This window comes from Lolium rigidum, chromosome 5 (genome assembly GCF_022539505.1).
Source record: "Lolium rigidum isolate FL_2022 chromosome 5, APGP_CSIRO_Lrig_0.1, whole genome shotgun sequence".
NCBI lineage: Eukaryota > Viridiplantae > Streptophyta > Magnoliopsida > Poales > Poaceae > Lolium > Lolium rigidum.
In genome coordinates, this window is record NC_061512.1 from 253,492,794 (window position 1) to 253,512,213 (window position 19,420).

Consider the following 19,420-nt stretch of genomic DNA (forward strand, 5'->3'; position numbering starts at 1 on the left):
TTCCTCACTGGCCCGAGATTCGTTCTTTATCACCTGGCATCGCGATGGGATCTACGCCCCTCTTGCGTTACCTAGGCGACAATGTTTTGGGGACGGTTGGCATGTCCGCCGGGCTTAGTAGGTTACGCGACGCCTCTGGTCGTCTAGATCTGAGCCCCCCCCCCCCCCCCTCGGTTCCGCTTGGATCCTCCTACGAATTTTCGTTTCCGTTCCACCGTCTACCTTTGTGTGGCCAGGTTGCATGGTGTTCACACTTTGAGGGGTGGTAGAAACCATGTGTTTCCCTCCTCGACAAATGTACCTTCCTTTAGGGGGAGGGATGCAATGCACAATTAAACTGTAGGCATAACGCGTTTGAGAGCGATTCGGTTCCTACTTTGGATAGCATGATTAGCAAATCCACTACTAGGTGCCTGCGTTCTCCACGTGAGAGTTGGGATAAATTGCCGATCTATTTTCTCCTTAAGTACAATTGTCACATCACTAATTTCCCTATGATGCAATGCTAATAGACAAGCATGTGGAACATCGTTGTAACGTGGCATACCCATTGTGCACACAAATTGGGCGCATTTTTGTGCAGCACAGAGGCGGCGATGATATGGTAAATTCCAGTACTACTACTTTCTTTCCTAAAAAATGACACCCGCAGTTTCCATTTCCAAACCCCCAAATTTCAAATTCCAGCCGAAGCCGCTCTCTCCTCTCCCCTGCCGGAACCCGGACACCGCGTAACTAATCCGACCCGACCCGACCCGACCCGAGCATGTGCAGTGCTGCAAGGGCCTGATTCGGCAGGTTGCCCCTGCCGTCTGACCATGTGAATGCGCGCCGTCACACGCAACCAGAACGGCCAGCCCACGCCACGCCACGCCACGCCGTCCTTCCCAAATCCGCCCACAGCGCCCGCATACAAACCCCAGGCAGGCACACACAAACCCCGGCGCCACCACCTCGCCGCCCTCCCGCTCCCCGCTCCGCCCGCCGCCGCCCCTCCTCCTCCACCTCGTCGCCCCGCCCGCTTCCGCAGGTAAGCAACCCCGTCCCCGCGCTTCCCTGCCCCTCTACCTCGCTTCGATTCGACGCGGCCACGCCGGGCGTACCGCGCGCGAGCTCCCTGCTCGCTAGGAGCTCTCGCCTTCCACCTCGCCGCTCGCCGTGGGGCGCGGCCGCGGCTGTAAGCGCGCGGGGCCGCTACTCCCGGCGGTGCTCTCTCTGTCCCGCGCGTGCTGACTAGTTGGGTAGCTTCTGGCGGGCGGGCGGGCTGGTCCCGCGGGTCCGGTGGACCGCGCGTCGTCCCCGGCGGCGTCCCCGGTCGCCTAGATCTGGTTCCCTTCGTTTCCTTGCGGATCCGCTCGTCAATTTCCATTTCGGGCTCAACGTTGCGCTGTCTGCGTGGCGAGGCAGGGGCGCACAGGGGCCACGGGGCGATCGATGGTACAACCGCGTGTTTCTAGCTTCAGCAAATCCACCTTCCATTAGGGGAGCGGAAACACGCAATGTGCGGTGGAATTGGACGCACAGCGTGTTGTCAAGTGCCTCAGCGCCTATTTTTGGATAGTCGATAAACCAACGAATCCACTGGATGCTTGCCTTCTCGTGTGCTTTACTCGGTTGGGTGTTATTGCCGTGCTTGGGCAGGACAATTCTTCAGACTTTCTGGGCCCCTAGATTTTTTACAAATTTCGATGAATAGGCTAACTCATGATCTGTAGAAATTTCGATGAATGCTTGTATGTGTTATCTTTGCCTGATGAACTGTACTAATGTTGCCGTGTGTTTTCTGTGCAGCTACAGTCAATCCGATGGGGTTGGAGGAAACACAAAAACGTCTCCTCAGCCTTAGTCACCAGAACCTGCAATCGTTCTGCAAGCAGTATAACCTTCCTGCCAACAAGACCCACTCTCAGTTAGCTTCATCACTCGCCGTGCTTCTTGAGGTAACTTTGACTTTGAGTATATACCGTCTGCTTCAACTTCGAATGCCTGTATGTATTATGAGCTAAATATGTGAGCTAGTTTCATCAGGGATTTAATACTTTTTTTTGGTGGGAAACATAATTTAATACTGATGTGCACCATCTTTGTTTTCCAGAAGGAAAAACTTAATTCAGGACCTGAAAGGGAAAAAATCGGTTCTACACAGGCTTCTCCTGTTCCGTCTTCTCCTGCTACGCCTTCTGCCGTGTTACCAAACAACAAAGAAGCATCCAGATGTATGTATAGAAACTTCCTTTATGTTAAGCGTAATTTCGCAGATTGCCAATGGTTACTATATGTGGATGTTGGTATATCTGACGTAACCTAATTTACTGCAGGTGGGCAGGATAACCACAAAAGAGGCACGTACAGTGACAGAGATGATGCTGATAGGCCGCATGTAAAGCATCAAAAGGTGTCTAAGAAACAAGCGGATGCAGCATTGACAAGTGTAAGAAATTGTCACCATTGCTTCTTAATCTTGTTACAGTACAACATTTTCCCTGATTCAACCTCTATATTTGTCCCTGTAATACAATATAACTAGTCTTCCTAGTTTTGATTGTGTAATTGAGAACTGGATGCAGGCTCTTCAACTTTTAGTAATCCAGGAAATTTGATCCTTTACTATAAATCAACTTCATTTTGTTGCCCATGTGTATTTCATGACATATGCTGTGTAAACTAATTTTTAATCTAATCAAGTTCTACAAATATTCTCATTGACCATAATACCGCTCACATCCTCTGTATCAGCTCGTCCTGTTCCATGACCAAACAAAATGTGCTATTGGAGTCAGACTATTTGTGTAACTCATAGAGTCATCTGTTTCCCAGTCCTCTTTACTTCACCTGAAGCTATTTTTTGTGCCTTAGATGATATTGGCATTTACTCAGAAATAAAATGGATTTATTTCTCCATGATAGTACATTAGTCTTGACATGCATGAGGGTGAAATGAATTTCCATCCAAATTCCTATAATTTGGTAAGTCAGCCAAGATTTTGGTATCCTTGGACATTTCATGCAAATTTGCCAATGCTTATGTAGGATAGGGAGAATCCTCTCACACATGGAATAGATTTTCACTAATTTCTTACAAATTACCAATTTTCTTTGAAATGATCAAGGTGGATTTTTTTTTTTCTAATTCACTAGGCCAAACATGACTGGCACTTATTTTGTAGTAGTATTGTCCAACAGCTGTAAAATTTCAAGCGTACATAGAAAAAAATGATTTGTTCCAAATGTGCGCTTGAATTTGAATTCAAGTACTGGATTGTTAGTTCAACAATCAACAGTGCAGCTGTAGTGGTTTTTTGTCCAATGAGCTGAAAATGTGGGCCCATATTATTTTTATCTGAAACCTATGTTCTGTAGCATACATTGTTTAATACCAGTTTTATTAGTTAATTTTCTTTCTACATCTAAGATAGTGTTTCTCTGCGATCTGTGTACTTGTAATGCCTGCCACCTGTTTTGTTTGTATACACTGTATATGAATTTCTTCATTTGTTTCTGTATCTTGAACCAGGGCACCAGAACGAGTCTTCCTCCTGTTTCTGTTAACAATGGAAAAGTAGACTGTTTTAGTTCATGTTCTGGACAAGGGATTGCTCATAATGTGAATTCTCAAACTGCTGATGGTGTTGCAACTAGCTCAACAGCTCTAGAGCTTAAAACTGGAAATCATGTGTCAGCTGCTCCTGTAAATGATACAATTTCTTTTATAGCAAGTCATCCTGTCCCTAATGGGGTGGTGTCAGAGTCTCGCAGCCATAAGAAAGTTGGTGGAAGTGGTATAGAGAAGGGCAGTGGCTCGTCTAATGATATCCCGGCAAAGAAGAATTCTCCTTTTCATCTTTTTGTGATGTCAGATGAGGGGATTGATCTATTTTGTGATCTTGATTCCACTCCAGGAGATTGGATTGATAGCTTCAAGGGGGGAGTGAGCATCCCTCCAAGTATACATCACACTGAAACTGAGATGCTCTCTAACTCTATTAGCAGTCTTCGGAGTAAGAATGATCAGAACGCAAATTCGTCATCGGATAATATCATTATGAACGTAGAAAACAAGGGACCTGAGAGCATTGCTGCTCAAACCAATTCATCACTAGGTTCAACTGATTGTGAGAACTCTCGCTCTAGGTTCTGTCCACCTGATAGAACTGTAAACTCAAGTTCACCTACATCCACACTGCCTGGTACTCTTGGTGAAACTTCTGGATCTCAAGAGGGAGTTCCAGTGGTACATTCTTCATGCTTAACATCTGATGTTCAGAACAACATGTCACTTGATATGATGGCTGCTGCTTTAGGTAATAACATGCTTCCTCAAGAATCTGTTGATGTCTCAGCATTGTCTGGAAGAGGCCATGCACCCCTGCCCTATGATTCCGTACAGCCAACTAAAGAAGACATGTTGAGTCCTGGTAAAACCAAAGTTTGTGTCAAGACTGGCTGCACTCAGGATGTTGTGGTTATAAGCGATTCTGATGAAGACTCGTCTCCGCCATTTGTGGACAAACAGGAAATGCCAGGTGCTACTTCAGGGGTTAAGCTTACCCGCAACAGTGATACAAATGAAGTCCTAACGGAAGGTGTACCAATTGAAGCAGTGCCGATGGAAGAAGATAATAGTCACGGTGACACTTTGTCAATTGATCAAATAGCCAAGCAGACAGTAGCTGGACTACCTGCCACAGATGCCCAGTCAGATGCTAGTTCTGCAGACCGTGGCGTTGCTGGAAACTTCAACCTTGCAGACCCGACAACATCATCTGTTGCTCCGGTAATTTCGTTGTACTTCAATGCTACCTAAACTATTACCTGTGCCCTAATACCAAATACGCAAATATTCATGATGTGTTGGTGGTGCCCATGTTCTTTGAGATATGCTTCTTAGTTACACATATCATAGCTTATGTCTGTTTGTTAATTTTGCACTCTAGGTTTTCTGGAAACTCCAAGAAATTGGATAATTTAATTAATAAGTAGTTTAATCTTAACTCATCGAGCTCAGATTTTACAAAATGAGGACCTTCAGGTTTTTCTCACCCCACACAGCATATACATGAGCATCTTGTAGTAGGAGCCACATCTAGTGTTCTTGGTAAAAAAAAATCCAAAAAGTCTTGTCTTGAAAACACTTCAAAACGTTTATTTTCATCAAGAAATCTTGCCAAACTAGGAAATCCATATTAATGATCTTTGGATGCAGATGATGCATTATTATTATGCTGGCTTGGATCCTTTTTCTCTGTCTCTTACGTTTATTTTCAATTCTCTGGTAAGAAACCAAGAACACAGAATTTGCCTATGTGACTGGCCAAGCAAGCACTACATTGAGTTGTCGTGTCCTATTGTTGAGCTAGATCCTTTAAACTTAAAACTCTAGTCCACAGAACTCTAAACACTCTGTACATTTTTACCACATCATTTTGTCTGGTCCACAGAACTCGAGAATGCACTGTTTATTTTCTAGTTGAAATGGTGGGCCTTGTGACTCAGCATGTTGGGTTGCATCCCCACCATGAGGATGACCAACATGGAATCAAGAAGCCAATACATATTGCGGTTTCCCTGCACGAGTTTTCTCTGGGCTATAAAAGAACTCTAAACACTCTGTTCATTTTTTAGAGTAAAGGTCGTATCAACCTTTGCCTATTCCCCTCCGATCTTGAAGATGGTTCTCAACTTTGAGATACTGTGTATAAATTTTATCATGGCATGGAGATTTATGTTTGACAAAAACCTTGTCAAATTCCTCGTAGTAGTGGTCAAATGTAAAAGCACCATCTCCATATCCATCGTATGCCTCGTGGCCACTTGTAACACCTTAATCTTTCATGAACCCACTTAGAGGGCTCTTGTAACACCTTAATCTTCCAGGATCATCATGTGCCTCCCTTGTTTAGTACCGAGGCAAGTTGTTCCCAATCATACATTCCTTTCAAAGTTCATGAAAGAAACTTACTAGCCAGAATGAAACTTAATGACCTTCTGATATTACCAGAAAGGAACCATTCTTGTAGCCAAGAGTATTCTTCTTTCCTGAGTTTTTCTTGGGTTGTCTATGTGGCCAAGTAAGCACTCATTTGAGGTGTTGTTTCTGTGGTTGAACTAAACCATATAAGTCCTGCAGGTGACCTGCATAAAATTCCTATTCATCTGTTTAATTGAACTGGCTGTTTTGCTCTTACTTCCCTTTCAAGATGGTGTCTTCTATATGTAGTCATCCATGGAAGGGTTTCAACTGGTCAATTGTGTCAACTCTCACTGAGCTAGTAGATGCACGGCTGACTTACTTTACTTGTTTGTACTTCTTAGTAAAAGGGGAAGAAAGAAGAAAAGCTTACCTGTATTATTCTGATCTAACTATTGCCAACTCTACAGGGCTGAATCTTAGCTCTGCAACTACAAACCTACCTATTTGCTAACTGATATTCGGCAAACCTCCTTAACTGGCATTTTTGGTATTCACTGCCAGTGTCTTAATGTACCATGGCTTGGCGAAACTTGCAGCACTTCATCACTTTTATTGGGAAAACCAGGAACATATTAAGCGAACTTTTTCAAATCTAGTGTTTTCTTTTTCATACAGGGACTAGTGAAATGAAATAAAAAATCCTATAATGCTTGGTCATTTATCTCTGTTTATTACATTGTCTTGCACTGACTATGTATTTCCTATCATTTCCATCTATGATTATTTTCTGTATAAGATGTTAATTATCTCTGTGTGCCTGTGTGCTGGATTGTGGTTCATTGCTTGATTTCTTCCTTGGTTGATGTATTCTATTTTATCCTCTTGCGCAGGACAATGCTATTACTCCCCTGGCCTCAAAGCATGGCGCAGAGTATGTTCTGTGTAAACATTGTTAACATCTTTGTTTTGCTAGTCGTGTACTTACATAGCTCTTACTATTTTGCAGGGCAGCTAATAGTCAAGCTTCTGAGGGGTTACCGAGTGTGCGTACGAGAAATATACTATTTAGCTTAAGAAGTGCTGCTGCTAGGCGGACCAGGTCTTCTACAGTGCCTAGGCATACCAGGTCTTCTACAGTGCCTAGGCAGACCAGGTCTACTACAGTGCCCAGACGGTCACCAAGGCTTGTCCCACAGGTTAGCACGGCAGTGGTCAGTGGACATTATTGTTGATTTTAGAACTTAGTACCACAACCTGATAGTAAAACAGGCATGCTCATGCAAAAGCCGGTTAACAGTTTAATCACAGTATTTTGTAGAGGGCCCTGGAATAACATTGATTTTTTTATACTCCTTTTTTTTCTTTCTAAAAATCAAACACATCTCTAATATGTTTTACTTCTTCCACATGCAGTGATCACTACAAATGACCGTGATGAGATTCTTCGCCAAGAATGCACAGCTTAACTGGCGCCTTAGACAATTTTCAAAAGATGGGGTGGATGGTGGGCGGATATAATACCTTCGTACACCAACCTTCTCGCCGATTCATCTTGCTACCAAACTGAGTAGTTTCTTTATACTTCTGTCAACAGCTCAATGCCACCAAACATTTTGGTGTCTGTTATACAACATCTATTATACTTCATACAATGTCAAGCTCCTCATACACCATTGTACAAACAATCATAGTTATTAGGAAAGTTTTGAACGTGCAGTGTTGCCGCCTGTATGTGTGTTGGTTTTCCTGTTTTTGTCACTTGAATAGCATCACATGATTTTCTCATGTTGGCATATTTGGTTTCACTTTTATTCGGCTCCTCCTGCCGTGAATGATTTGCTTCAAGATGGCAGCTGGAGTTAGAATGATCCCACCTTGTTACTGCTCAGTTGCCAGGTGGACACTGGATGCCATCTTACTGCACTGTAATATATGGCTGGTTGTAATTTGTATGCTGTGCTGTGATACAGTGGTATCAGTATCAATGCAGGTTCCAGCTAGCTGCATATTCCTGTATGGGCAGTATGGCCAAACATTATCACACATGACTGTTTGCCATCTGTGGAAGTCTTGCCAGATTGGTTGTGCAAGTTTTGGTTGGGAAAACTGTAATCGACTATATTTCTTCCCATTTTGAGATATCTGATCTAGTTTCGAACACCTGAGATGTCACTTTTCCAATTCTTGATTTTGAGCATATTTTTCTTTGGGTTAGTTCTTTGTCTGGTTAAAGAAAACACCATGTTTCTGAAAGATGGTGTGAGGCAGCAACGTGAATTATGTACGGTATAAACTTCACGGCAGCCCTGCAAGCAAGAAGCCAAGGTTCTGATGTGGTGATGTGATCCAGTGTATGCCAGGAGGTAAAAGATAGTCAGGGTGAACAGAGTGTTAGGGCACGATTTATCTCAACTAGCTCGGCGTACTAATTTAATCATAGTGAGTTTGGATTTCTCAAGTTCTGGATAGTTGACTGCCTTAGTGAGGATTGTAAGAATTAGTATCATGTTTTGCCAATAATGATACACCTTTTCTCCTCTAGATAAACTTTGTTATTGCGACTAAAAATGACAATGAAATCGAAAAGCGGAGAACAAAAGAAAAACATGTTTGATGAACATCTAGTAGTACCTGGGATGTCTTCTTTCTCGGCATAGTTTTTCCTCCAAAGATGACGATCTCTCAATATCCTCCTAGTGGTTGTATTTCGTCCCCCAGTTTGGACCAATAATGGTGGCACGAAGATAGACGAGAAATTTTGTAGGCCTTAGGAGATGGTGAAACGAGGGGGGGGGGGGGGTATGTTAGGGTTGACGTGGTGTCATCCGTTGGACAAAATGTACAATTTTTCACCGAAATGTGGGGATGGGAAATATAGAGGGCCGGGTTTACTAATTTCCTATTGCAGTCATGCAATTATATGTTAGGGTTAACATGGTGTCATCCGTTGGACAAAATGTACAATTTTTCACCGAAATGTGGGGACAGGAACTATAGAGGGCCGGGTTTACTAATTTCCTGTTGCAGTCACGCAATTGTTGTTTCTTTTGTTTGCTTTTGTGGGAATGACTTTATGAATTTCGACATGGCCCGCAACACAATTGTTATTTGATACCTATTACAATTGCAATACTTCAAGCATTTCTTAGTCAACATATTTCATCTTTAGCTTGGGTCGAACAAGTCACAATAGCTTTTAAATGATCTAGAATAAGTAATTTAAGGCCCTCCTTTTCACTAATTCTTAGTTATGACCGGAAAAAGACTGACCGGTGGCGAATTCAAATTCAGTCAACCGCCAAACAGACAATCCCAATACTAAAGGTGTGTTTGGTTTATGCCTAGTGTTGCCCTACCAAACGGCTAGCCAAAAATTTGGTTCAAGTTTCTTGCACTGTAGTTGCACATGAATTGGCCAACCTTGGGTAGAAAAATGAACTAGTGGAGTATTGCATGCCAAAAAAATTGGCAACCATCCAAAAATACACCAACTTTTTGGTTGTAGGTACAGTTTGGGCCTCAATGCTTACACTTCCTAACATCTATACCCGGTAACATCTACACAAACTCTAATTTGCTATGTTCAAAAAAAAAAAAAACTCTAATTTGCAAAAAAAAAAGGTACTGTAGAACAATTCTAGCTACGCCATCATCGGCTGTCGTACTGCTGCCAACTACGTGCCCGGCACCGGCAGCTTCATGAGAGCCTTCATCTGGTCGTACGCCACCAGCCCGATGGCCGCCGACGGCACCGCCTTGACGTACGCGATCCCCAGCCCGGCGTACAGCCGCCGCACGCCTTCCTCCCGCGCGATGGTGCGGACGCCTTCCAGCACGCCGCCGCCGGCGCATAGCCCGAGCTGCATCCGCCGCCGCACCACGGCCAGCGGGTACGTGGCCGTGCTGGCCAGCTGCGCCGCGGCCACCCCGCACGCCATCTGCGCCTCCGCGCGCGCGCCCCAGCCCTCGGGGAGCCGCCGCTTCAGCGACTCGTAGGCCCAGAACTTGATCCCCGACTTGGGCAGCGCGCGCGCCAGCGCCGGGCACACGCCGCGGTACAGCCCGCCCTCCGCGTACGCGGCACGGAGGACGCCGCGCACGCTCGTGCAGGCGCCGTCGCCGCCGCAGGCGAGGCGCGCGCGGGCGAGGTCGAGCGGGTACGTCGCGAGCAGCGCGGTGCCGCCGGCGGCCGAGCCGGCGAGGAGGTCCACGAGAGCCCCGCCACCGCCGTCGCCGCCTCCGAGCCAGCCCCTGTACCGCTCGTAGGCGGCGAAGTGGAGCGCCTTGGACGGGAACACGCGCAGGGCGTTGGCGCCGTTGCCGCGGTAGAGCCCCGCGAAGCCCTCTCGGCGGTAGATCCCGACGAGCGTCCGGAGGGCGCCCTCGGCCTCCGCCCCGGGCGCGGCGCCGATGCGGCGGAGGAGCTTTAGCCGGCCCAGCGGGGCCACGGCCGTCTTGGCCACCACGCCCGCGACGCCGCCGGCGAGCATCTCCCTGGCGTAGGCCGGCGTCGAGCCGACCGCGGCGTCGAGAACTCCGATCGGCTCGGGGAGGGAGACCATGGCGCCTACGGTGCGCGCACGAGTCGGCGTCGGGTCGGCCAGACAGCCACTACTCGGGGTGGAATTTTGCGCTGTAGTTCCGATGGTCGCTCGTTGTCCTCCGGTCGGACGGCGCTGGTTCGATCCCCCGGGGCAGGGACGGTCTATTTTTGCGCTGTGTCCAGTTCTTCTCGCTGCAGCGGTCCCACACGTCACCTGTAGATTAGAACCAAGCTCTTGCGGCCCGACCCGTCACTGAAGATATACAATACCTGATTCACCCAGGGATTATAACAGCGCAATCATTTGATAGAAATATCATATTGTCATGTAGACCATATAGGCGAAAAAAAAGACATGTAGACCCTACAGGTAAGTGACTAGCAAAATATTAGATTGACATGTGGGCCTAGAATATGAGATTCAAAATATCAGATTGACATGTGGGTCTAGAATATGAGATCTAGGGCCCCACGTGCAAGTCACCTAGTGAAAGCCCGAGGCCACGTCAACACGACACATAGGTATCCAAATGGCCATGTCAAGATGACACATAGGCAAATTGCTCAGGTGTCCGCCCAATCACAACGTTGTAGCTGAAAGTATAATCTTATTAAACGTTATGACGATCTAAATTGGTCATAACCGATAAGAAATAAGATTGGAAATCATGTTCATGATTTTGTGGTGATTTTGTGCATCAAAATAGCAACATTTTTTTTTACACAAATCGTCGCAGTTATGGAGGGTTTGAACCCTCCGTGATGACTTACGACCATCTGGTGCAGAACCGTCACAGATTCATGACGATTTAACCCATGATTACTGAGAAAATATCACAAGTTAACACATTTCTTGTAGTGACAGCTACTTGCGGCGGAAGCATCACGAGGTAACTCGCCTTGTGCCCAGTAAGAACATGATAGGGCGCGAACGCCTTGCCGCACACGAAGCACGCCAACCTTTCTTTCGCATCCATCTCTTCCATTGGTGTGGCGCATGTGCATGAAACTCCTGCACGACATAAGACAAGAACAAGAGTTAAGGTTGGCTATGGAGGGAAGGGAACCAAGAGGGGATCATAGGATGAAGATAGAGATGATGGTGGCTCCCACGTCCACCAGTGGGCCCCGACGTCTCTTTTAACAGCTTAGTCAATCATTGTGGAGATTTTATGCCACATCATCACTTACAACGGGTCCTGCTGGGTAGAAATGGTATCACTGTTTTGTTTTGAGAGCCAACCCGTGGTTGGATGGTTACGAGGATAGTGGCACCCCAACTCACTAGAGTTCAAATCCTAGATTTGACACTTTGATGTTTCATAAAGGCGGAATATTTTTCAGTGGGAGACGATATTTCCGTCGATAACGAGACACCTGTGGTGACTTCGTCAATATCAAGACCCGCCGGATCAGTTTTTCGATGCAGTCTCTCTGAGGTTGCTCATAGGGGTAAGGTATGCGTGCGTGCGTTCATGGGGTGAGTGTGTGAGCGTCTTTGTTTGTACTGTGTTTCACAAAAGAAATAGTGTTTTCTTAAAAATAATTAATAAATACCAGTGGCAGCTTGTGAAAAACATAAAATGCAAGTATTTTCTAATATTTAGCATTGAACTGCTGTGGCTTTTTACCCTTTTCTCAACATGCCACCATGCTAGCACTATTCTCTCCCTTTCAACTCGTTGTGGGGTGATTTCCTAAAAAAACTCGCTGTGGGATGATTGTTATGTCACTTTGCACAAATTGGAGTGTACGCGCTTAAACGGAGCACGTCATTTCAGATGTGTGGAAAGAGGAGCCATAGGTTGAAGACCTCCAGCCCAAGGCGATGAGATGGATACTATAAAATTTTAACTAACAATATGATCGACAAAAAATAAATTCCTTTCTACTCTCTTCGTTTTTATATGTAAGTACACTAACTATTTCATTTTATTTCACTCCCTAGCATCTCCTATCATTTAATTCACCCCTTTGGTCTTATTGACATAAGATATGTCATTTATAGTCTATCTTCTTCTATATATGAAAAGTCAACAAATTCTCATCAAAACATCGAGAAATTATGCATATAGAAAATTCTGAAGAAAGAAAAAAAATGGAGACCCATGCCATGATTTTAAAATCTTTTCTATTTAGTAGTCTAAGTTTCTCGATAAAGATAATTAATTTGGTTGTTGTGGTCGGACTCGATTATGGATTTTTGATAGGAAATTTTGGCGGTAGAAATATTTAACATTAATTTAATTACCCTATTAGTAATTTTTCACCGGAGCATAAATTTTCAGCGAGGATTCTAATTCATTGAACTAATTAACTACCTATATTTCCCTGAAAGGAATTTTCTGTGAAAATCTAGAACTTCAACAGTAATTTGTTGATGTCAACTATGAAAAAGGTCGTTATCTACCTAATAGTAATTCTCGAGGACACATATTTCTACAACGGTAATTTCTCAATGACGCGCAAACGTGGTAATTTTTACACGAATTTTCAATCTAAACCGTAATTCTAGGCAGTAGTTACGCACCAGTAATTCTTCACCGGTGCATACTTCTTTGTCGGTAATCACTGGCGTGGCTTAGTGTATGTCGAGGGGCCATCACCCCTTTGATTTGGCACATCTTTGAAGGATTTTTTGGGAAGATGTTAGATTATAAATTTTTATGTGCCCACACAAGAACTCGTAAATTGCATTTTGCGCCCCCCAACCATCCTTGGCAAGCTCCGCCAGTGTCAGTAATACGAAAAAATCAAACATTTGTCACCTTTTTATCAAGGGAAAAAATGTGCCCTTCTATGGTACCACCGAGAAAATATATTTACTCCACTATATGTCGCCTCTTTCACCTAGAATATTGTTATCTTCTTTCACGATTCCTTTACAAATATATACTACTTCACTCGCTACCACTTTCAGCTGGAGAAAGTATTACCATTTTCTTCTGTAGCAAGTTCAGAAATAAAGACACTGTACCATCCGTCACCTCTTTTGGTCGGGAAAAAAATAGTATTGCCTTCTTTATGGTATCTCTCAAAAAATACTTACTCCATTACCCATCACACCTTTTAGCTAGCGCGTGTTTTCCTCGTTCCGACGACTGCAACTTAAGTGTAATGCTACTGGCATACTACACTCCTTTTCTCCATCATCCTACAATCATTTGGTACTTTTTCGTCATACTACCATCTTTTTTAACCACATCGGGATTACCTATAGATGCTTGAAAAGAACTGAACTATGGTGCTACAGTGCCACATTTACTTTAGTGCTTCCACATCAACACTTCTATAATAAGTCGGTAACTCGGATATTGTTGTACTTCTACAATAATATAACCAACAGTCTAACGGCCACGGTGCCGCCACAACAAACTTCCTAATTATTAGCTAAAATTTTACATCAAAATGTGTGGCGGCCTTACATATTAAAAACACAGGGAGGGTCAGAGGGAGTAGAATGTAGGAATGACCTTTTTCTATTCCTATCGAAATGATTCATATCAGATGATTTTTTGCAAAACATAGTATTCCCTCCGTCCCACTAAAAGTGTCTTAATTTTGTTAAAATTTGAATGTATCTATCCCCACCAAAAGTGTCTCAACTTTATAAAAATTTGAATGTACCGATACATTCAAATTTTAACAAAGTTGAGACACTTTTGGTGGGACGGAGGAAGTACATAAGCATGCCATCACAAATACGTACATACGCTCATCCCTAAGAACATACACACGTGTACCCCATCCTATAAGTATCTCCGAGAGACCGAGTCTAAAAAATTGATCCGACGAGTTTTGAGGTTGATGAAGCCACAGCACGCGTCTCGTTATCCACGGAAACATCAACTCCACTGAAAAATATTCCGTCTTTTGTATGACACCAAAGTGTCAACTTGGGGTTTGATCAATAGTGGGTTGGGTGCCACTGCCTTCCTAATCATCCAACCACATGTTGATATTCATATTTGAGGAATATTTGTTACAACAAAAATAACAATGTGATGAAAAGTTAATCAAGAAGATAAAAGAGAAACATATTTGTTGGTGGAAATGGGAGACGGTACAGTTGAAAAGGTTGGGGTTGAGTTTGCCATTTATGTACGTGGGATTTGGAGTCCTTGCAGCCACGAAATTGCAGTATAGTACCCCTCAAAAAAGAAGTGCCGCATAGTACGAGCGCTTCCGGAAAGCAAGCTTGTTCCGTAGCTAGCCGGTGTCCACCTCCACGGCATGTTTTAACTGTTGTTTTGCTCTGGCTCGGTTCCGTAAAATGGCAACGACTAGGTCGTCTAGATAGGAAAGCATTGGACAACAAAAACAAGCCCTTCTGGAGAACTAACTGTTTCAACTATAATTAACTAAAGCATTAATTCGTGCTTGATTTTCTTAAAATTAAGTAAGTGTCTATCCATTGCGTGCATGCATGGATGGGTTAGGCATTTAGTGCTTTGCGGACGTGAACCATTTCTATGTTCGCTTGGCAATAACCCTTTAAAATTATCAAAATTGTAAAATAACCAATATTTTATGGATTTTTCAAACAACGTCCAAACTAAATCACGTAAAACTTGCAAAATCATTTTTAATAATTAAGGCACTGCGAATCGACATCTGAGAACTTCAGATTGCTAGTTTTGGGGGCAAATTTTACGCTACCCCACATACGCGAAACATTGGCTGGAGGGGAGTTTCCGCACGATGGACCGGTGCCGCAATCCGGCAAAATTCTACCACATCACCCTCATTCTAGCCAAATCCCCGCCAATCTCCGGCATGCCGCCCTAGTTGCGAATTTCCGAAAGGAGTGGGAGCTAAGACCACACAAGTACGTCCATGCAAGGCGACGAAGGCTGGTGCGGGACAAGGCTGGGGAGATCGGCGCCAGGGGTGCCTTCATGAGAGCTCTAGGGTGTGCCCCCCCCCCCCCCCACGTTGTGCGTGGGATGCCTGACTCAGGCACGGGGCACTCCGCATGGTCCAACTCGAAGAGAGGGTGGTGGGCGGGGCTAGGGCGCCTTGACGATGGGGTCCATGGGAGGGCCGTGCAGGGCAGACGTGCACCGGCTTGAGGCTAAGTGAAGCGGCGCAGGTTGGCTATGCGCGGACCTGCCGTCTGGAGCATGGGGGTGATCATACCTTAATGAAATTCCGCAACGGTCCGACAGGCTTTTCATCTCTGTGGCTCTGCTCCCACATAGTCTCGCACTCCTCAGCGGTTTTTTGGATCTCCTCCCGCTGTGACAAACATAGCATACACAATTTAAGCGAGCACATGGCAATCTAGATGAAGTACTAGTTAGTGAGAGAATCCATTACCACGAAGTTCAGCTCGGAAGCAATAGAAGTCGATCTCCCTCTGCGAGCAAAAGTGTCGTGCTGGCTTTGCCCAACCTCATCGAGCTCGGATGGGGTCGTCCAAGATCTCTTCACGATACGCGCGCTTCACTAACTCGATACGCGTGTTCGATGGAACCACTCGAGGTAGTTGTTGAAAGCGGTGAAGTCGTGAGGCACAATGCTGCTCAGGGCCAGCATTCCGTGCCGCTTCCAAGCAGTGTTGGAACGCTACGATGTGGCCGCTATGATGGACTGGCCAATTTGTGATCTTCCTCTGCCGCTGCCTATCAAGCCTGCAAGAATCAACAAGTTAGTTTGTACCTCTTCTATCAAGAATCTTCCATCGCATGATTCCAGAAGTTTACCTATGAAGCGCCTTGTCCGTGTCTTGCCACATTGGTGGGCACTCCTGATACTGACCCAAAGCTGTCTCATCACTCTTTGCGGCTGGTGGTGTTCAACAAGCCACATGCATATGAGTGGGCAGCGCATACGCCGAACCGCGCCTCCTCCGTGCACTTGGGGTTCGGGTCAGCCATCCCCGCGCCAATATGGTAGTAGCTACCATATGGCTCCCATTCCACCTGCGAGCATACAATTATTTAGAACATGCCGGTAGAATCAATCAAAACTAGGATTGCAACTCCGCGGTGATCGGTTACCTGCTCAGCGGTAAGAGTGTCCAACTCCGCGAGTGTACTGCTCGTACATGACCATTGGATCGCTCATCATCTCCGAGACATTGTCCCAAAGGTATGCCCAAGTGGGCTCCCGATCGGGAAAGTGAGGGAAATGAGGCCATGGCGTCTCGTTGAGTACCCCAGGACGCCCAAGCGATAGGCGGTCCCGGCTCCATACGGAAAGTAGGAGCATGCATCCACCAATACCGCCGCTCCCGGTCTTGCTCCCGGTCCTGCGACAAGCTTCGTCCAACTGCGTACATAAGATATTTGGTTACTACTTTGTGTAGCGCACTACTATAGGAAAATAGTACATAGAACAAATCATCACCTGCCGGTAGAGGTAGGCAAGTGCCGCTGTTCCCCAACTCCACCGGTGGTCCAACACCGTAAGCGCCTTCAGCCAACACCAATGGGCCAGCTTACCCCCACTGTCAGGAAAGAGAGTCCTGGAAATCATGTACCATAAGTACACGCGGGCGTACGTCCTCCGAGTGTCCTCGTCGGCCTCTATCGGGCATTCTCCAAAGTTAGTCCTGATCCATTCGAAAGACGCGCCGGCGGGAACTCTCTGCTTTGGATTTGCTGGCGCCGGAGGAGCCCCGCCAATAAGCCCCTCCATCTGCCGGCGCCACCCATCGGAAGCTGTGTTCATACACGGTGGCTCGCCTTGAATAGGTAGTGCAAGGATCATGGAAACATCCTGGAGAGTAGGGGCCATCTCGCCGGCCCTCAAGTGGAAGGTGTGAGTCTCCGGCCTCCACCGGTCGACAAGGGCGGTGAGTGCCGAGGGGTTCATGTGTGGCCCCCCATGGCTTACAAGGGATATGAACGGCATAAGACCGGTAGGCCGGATGAACTCCGTGTACCTCTCGTCATAAGGTATATCCGATGTGCCATGGTAACGAACCTTCAAAGGGTGAAGATCCGTTTCCCTCTCCGTCATATGAACAGCCCGGTGCTCCCTGTCGTACTCTTCATCCGGAAGCCACACCATCCTACATGTTTACACAACCATGTTATGAGTCATTCCACTAACAAAAATGAGCAACACATACATGAGAATATCCAAATACACGAGAGTTCATATCCAAATACATCACACATATGAATTTCGTAAGACATACCATTCCTAGGCACATAATAGACATATGTAAGACAATAGAATGCATTTGCTAAGCTCCAATTTTGTCTTTCACCACATACATACATAAGGTTCCATACACACATACATTCATATCTAGGGATAGAACACCATATGAGTTATTCCTACAAATACACATTCATGAAATTTGATGCCTAGGGTTCCTCCACAAATCTAGGATACATACATTCAACACTTACATACCCATTTCAACACATACATAGCCATTTCAAACATCTTTGGATACAATGCATACAATCTAACAAAATTTAACATCTATGGTTCAAACACATGCATACAATCTATGGTTTCAACAAATCTATGGTTCAAATCTATGGTTCAACACACATGCATACAAATCTATGGTTCAAACACAACCAACATTTCCAATCTAGGATGAATCGAAGGGGAACGAATTAAACCGGAGCAAATCTTGGATGAATCGAAGGGGAACGAAGGGGAATACCTTGAGAATTGTATGGGGATGGATTTGGACGGCCAGATCTGTCCAATCCGTGGAGGATTTGGTGGGGGGCGGCGGAGAGGCGGCCGGCGGCGGCGGTTGGAGTTGAGAAAGAGAGGAGAGAAAGAAGAGAAAGAGAGGGTCGGGCTGGGCGCGGGCGCGGGCGCCACACTTAAGTGGATGTGTGGCGCCCGTGGCACTCGCGCCACACATGCTAGTGTGGCGCCCGTGGCATCGGCGCCACACATCGAGCCTCGCAAAACGGCTAAGTCCCAGAGGAATTGTCTCACAGTATGTTTTGGGGGGATTCCAAGTGCATGTGTGGCGCCGTTGGGAGGGGCGTCACACATGCTGCCACGTCGGATGGGCGCACCAGCTCAGCATCGATGGGGCCACGTCGGCTGGGTGTGTGGCGCCGGCAGGAGGGGAACCACATGGGCACGTGTGGCGCCCGTGGGAGAGGCGCCACACAAAAGGGTTAGATTAGTGAAATAATTTCGCCGGAGGGTCAGTCTGTGCTTTTCTTCGTCTTTTGGGTTATTTTTGTGTAAATCGCCGAAAAAAACAGCCTGGCCAAAGCTGAGCAGCCACAGGCCCACAGCACGAGAACCTCCGTGCCCACATGGTCTCACGTGGATGCCTAATGATTACTTTCCAAAATAAATTAAAAAAACTATAACTTTTAAATCGAATCTCGAAATTATGATCCGCTTTCACTTTCGGGATCCTGACGACGAGATCTTCAAAACAAGTTCTTATTTTCATATGTTCCGATGAAATTTGTTGAGAAGCAACTTTGATATGTGATAGAGCAACTTTCGTTCGCAACAAAGCAACTTTGGTGCATGACAAAAAAGGTAGATTCGGATCGATATTGGGCAACTTCGTAAGAGCAATAGGAAGATCATAACAACTAAAAATCACCTTAGTCTTGACCGGATGCAGCAAAGGCGTTACCGACCATGGCAACCCATTTCTTGTCACCAACGAGACACACGTCCAGAGTACCATGACCTACTATTGTCACGAAGTTTTCTACCATCGAGCCGAAAATTGTCTACTGATGATGCGAAGTTGTCCACAGTTGTTCGGAAGTTGGATACAAAGTTGTGCACCATAATTGCACCGTCGGGCTCCAAAGTTGCTCTGTGGGGCACAAAATTGCTTTGTAACACACCAAAGTTGTTCTGTGGGGCATCAAAATTGCTTTATCAGGCACCAAAATTGCCCTATCAGGCACCAATATTTTGCCGCCGGGCATCGAAGTTGGTTTGTCGTGACCAAAATTTCTCCGTTGAGCACCGAAAGTTACGCCTTCGGGTACCAAAGTTGCATCGTT

At 45.7% G+C, this 19,420-nt stretch overlaps 1 protein-coding gene across 1 annotated transcript; it reads left to right on the forward strand.

The window, feature by feature from the left end:
- The first annotated feature begins 1,786 nt into the window (after positions 1–1,786).
- On the forward strand, positions 1,787–7,722 carry LOC124657987. The gene is made up of 7 exons (XM_047196442.1): positions 1,787–1,940; positions 2,096–2,216; positions 2,319–2,431; positions 3,515–4,774; positions 6,802–6,842; positions 6,918–7,107; positions 7,325–7,722. The coding sequence occupies exons 1-7, from the start codon at positions 1,806–1,808 to the stop codon at positions 7,325–7,327; spliced, it is 1,863 nt and encodes a 620-aa protein (XP_047052398.1). The 5' UTR covers positions 1,787–1,805; the 3' UTR covers positions 7,328–7,722.
- The last annotated feature ends 11,698 nt before the right edge of the window (positions 7,723–19,420 follow it).

Bases quoted from the DNA above. Each gene is read 5' to 3' on its own strand.
- LOC124657987 (XM_047196442.1), top strand. From the start codon at position 1,806: ATGGGGTTGGAGGAAACACAAAAACGTCTCCTCAGCCTTAGTCACCAG. The intron at 4,775-6,801 runs GTAATTTCGTTG...CCTCTTGCGCAG, and splicing joins CAACATCATCTGTTGCTCCG to GACAATGCTATTACTCCCCT. The intron at 6,843-6,917 runs GTATGTTCTGTG...ACTATTTTGCAG, and splicing joins GCCTCAAAGCATGGCGCAGA to GGCAGCTAATAGTCAAGCTT.